The following is a 2500-nucleotide window of genomic DNA, read 5'->3' on the forward strand; positions in this document are numbered from 1 at the left end:
TGGCTCCCAAAAGAAACAGGAAATGGTCACTTTCACATTCACATTTTATCAGCTGATTCTCAGATGCATTCCATGTTAAGGTAAAAATCCTCAACATTAATAACGGCTTCATACAACTATAAGAGGACTTATCACAGGCTACACCATTCACCTCTATCTTGCGCACACTCTCTCGGCCCCTCTTCCACACCGGGTGTGGAAGCGGGGTCGAGAGAGGGCACCCTCTAGAATTTTTTAGGTCTTCCTCACTCCTTAACATTTTCAGATTACACATTCTCTCCTCCAATCTAGAGTGTTCAACTATTTCCACACTCCCGAGCCATCTCAAACCCTTGTGATCAATCCTTCTACCCAAGCTAACCTTATAATCACCTTTCTACGTATCTCCATAAATTTCACCCTTCCAGTTCTTAGACCACGAATACCACACAAGTAATCATCTAGAATGCTTCAGCATTGTTTCTTTTGTTAAAATTCAACATCCACACTTTACCTCCATAATTGCAAGTTTGGCTTCCCCTGACACCTCAAGTCTGTTCGTAATCTCTTGCACACATCCTGCTCCTGCTACCTTCCTTGATTCCCTCATATTTGTAAGTAGTTGCTCCACGTTCTCGGTTTCCATACACCTTCATAATCTTGCTACTGCTCACAGTTCAAACTTTCTCCTCTAGCAAACACTTTCACTAGTTTCTGCGTTTTATCTAAACTCTCACGGGTCAATATTTTGTCATCTGTAAACAATCATTCCACTCTATTTACAACTTTGCATCTAAACGCAATCTTCCTACATAACTTCATTCATAAAGATATTAAACAGCCATGGAAACAAACACCCCTATCTCATCCCCATTTTTTCACCAAACCATTCATCCTCCCGTCCACATAACCTTTTTTTTTTTTCTTTTATTGTAATCCCTTCACTCGAACTTATCTTCTAAATCATACATTCTCAATATTCTCCATGTTGCTTTTGTACCGGTACAGTCATGAAATGTTGTCTGCCTCCAAATATGTCACATACAGACGTTCCCCTTTCCTTCCAAACTTCTAAGCTAGAAGTATCATAACAAACCCCTAATTCACACATCCTCTTGCCTAGACCAACACTCTAATTCTCCTATTAATTAACCTTTCTGTCACCTACCTTACTTTCTCAATCAAACTCCTACCATTGACCAAAACATGTATGTATCCATAAAACTGTTATCATTCTTCAACAAAATGTAGGGAAGACATTTTAAAATGGCGCACCTTGACGCAGATGGGCCACATCCAAGGCCTGTGGGACTGGTAGATGTCGCTTCCTTCTGGCTTCAGGCGAGAATTGACCCACGTCATCACTCGGTGAGTCTCCAAGAAGCGCGAGAGGAAGGTCGTCTCGAAACGTTCGAACGTTTTGTTGGGCACTGAAAGAAGAACCACTTGAGAGTGCTTGAGAAGGGGACAGAGAAGAGACCGTGATGAGAGAGAGAGAGAGAGAGAGAGAGAGAGAGAGAAAAATTTTACCAAAAGGGAAGAGGTTTGAAAAAACTATTTGTACAAGAGGGTGAAAGATGAAATAAATTTTTACCAAAAGAAGGCTAGTTTCTAAAGAGAATCACTTGCATGAGAGAGAGAGAGAGAGAGAGAGAGAGAGAGAATCAATTTTACCAAAAGGAGAGAGGTTTGAAAAAAATTATTTATACCAAAGGGCGAGAGAGAGAGAGAACGATTTACCCTTGAGAAAATCTAACGGAGGTACTGTTCAGGTACATGAAACTTCTACATGTAGTCCGATATATGTATATATGTATGTATATATATTATATATATATATATATATATATATATATATATATATATATATATATATATATGTATATATATATATATATATATATATATATATATATATATATATATATATATATATATATATATATATATTCGAACACCAATCATTTTAATTACCTATCAATAATAACGATTTATTTTACTTACAATAGGGATTCATTTGCTGCTCGACCATCCAGTCTGTGTACGGATCCATGAGATTACCACCGCAGGATATCTCATGCTGACCGAAGCCCCTGAGAACAATCAATAAATAAATATAAGGTGCTGAAAGACAAATGTATACGCAAGCAGTAGTTCCTTAGTGATTGTCACTCTCATTCGCATTTTGATAAGATTAGAAAGTATATCGTTAAGGAAGACAGGTAATTTTCAATTTTCTTTTATGTACCTTATGGTAGTCAAAATTATGTTAATAGCTGCATTATGCAATATATACAAAAATAAAGGTAATTTTCAAGTTTCTTTCATATACCTTATGGTAGTCAAAATTATGTCAATCGCTGCATTATGCAATATATACAAAAATAAAAATATACATGCATATATATATATATATGTATATATATATTATATATATACACATATGTATGTGTATATATTATACATACATACATATATATATATATATATATATATATATATATATATATATATATATATA

The 2500-nt window shown here is 35.3% G+C and overlaps 1 protein-coding gene across 2 annotated transcripts in view; it reads right to left on the minus strand.

Annotated features, from left to right (window-relative positions):
• Positions 1–2500, minus strand: part of LOC136853089 (protein O-mannosyl-transferase 2-like) — a 52064-nt gene that overhangs the window by 14492 nt on the left and 35072 nt on the right. For both annotated transcript variants that reach the window (XM_067128404.1, XM_067128405.1), the window contains exons 15-16: positions 1984–2072; positions 1255–1409 (exon numbers count right to left, since the gene is read on the minus strand). In XM_067128404.1, coding sequence (XP_066984505.1) covers positions 1255–1409; positions 1984–2072 — 244 coding nt within the window. The remainder of the gene's footprint in view (positions 1–1254; positions 1410–1983; positions 2073–2500) is intronic.

Source organism: Macrobrachium rosenbergii, chromosome 26 (assembly GCF_040412425.1).
Source record: "Macrobrachium rosenbergii isolate ZJJX-2024 chromosome 26, ASM4041242v1, whole genome shotgun sequence".
In the NCBI taxonomy this organism is placed as follows: domain Eukaryota; kingdom Metazoa; phylum Arthropoda; class Malacostraca; order Decapoda; family Palaemonidae; genus Macrobrachium; species Macrobrachium rosenbergii.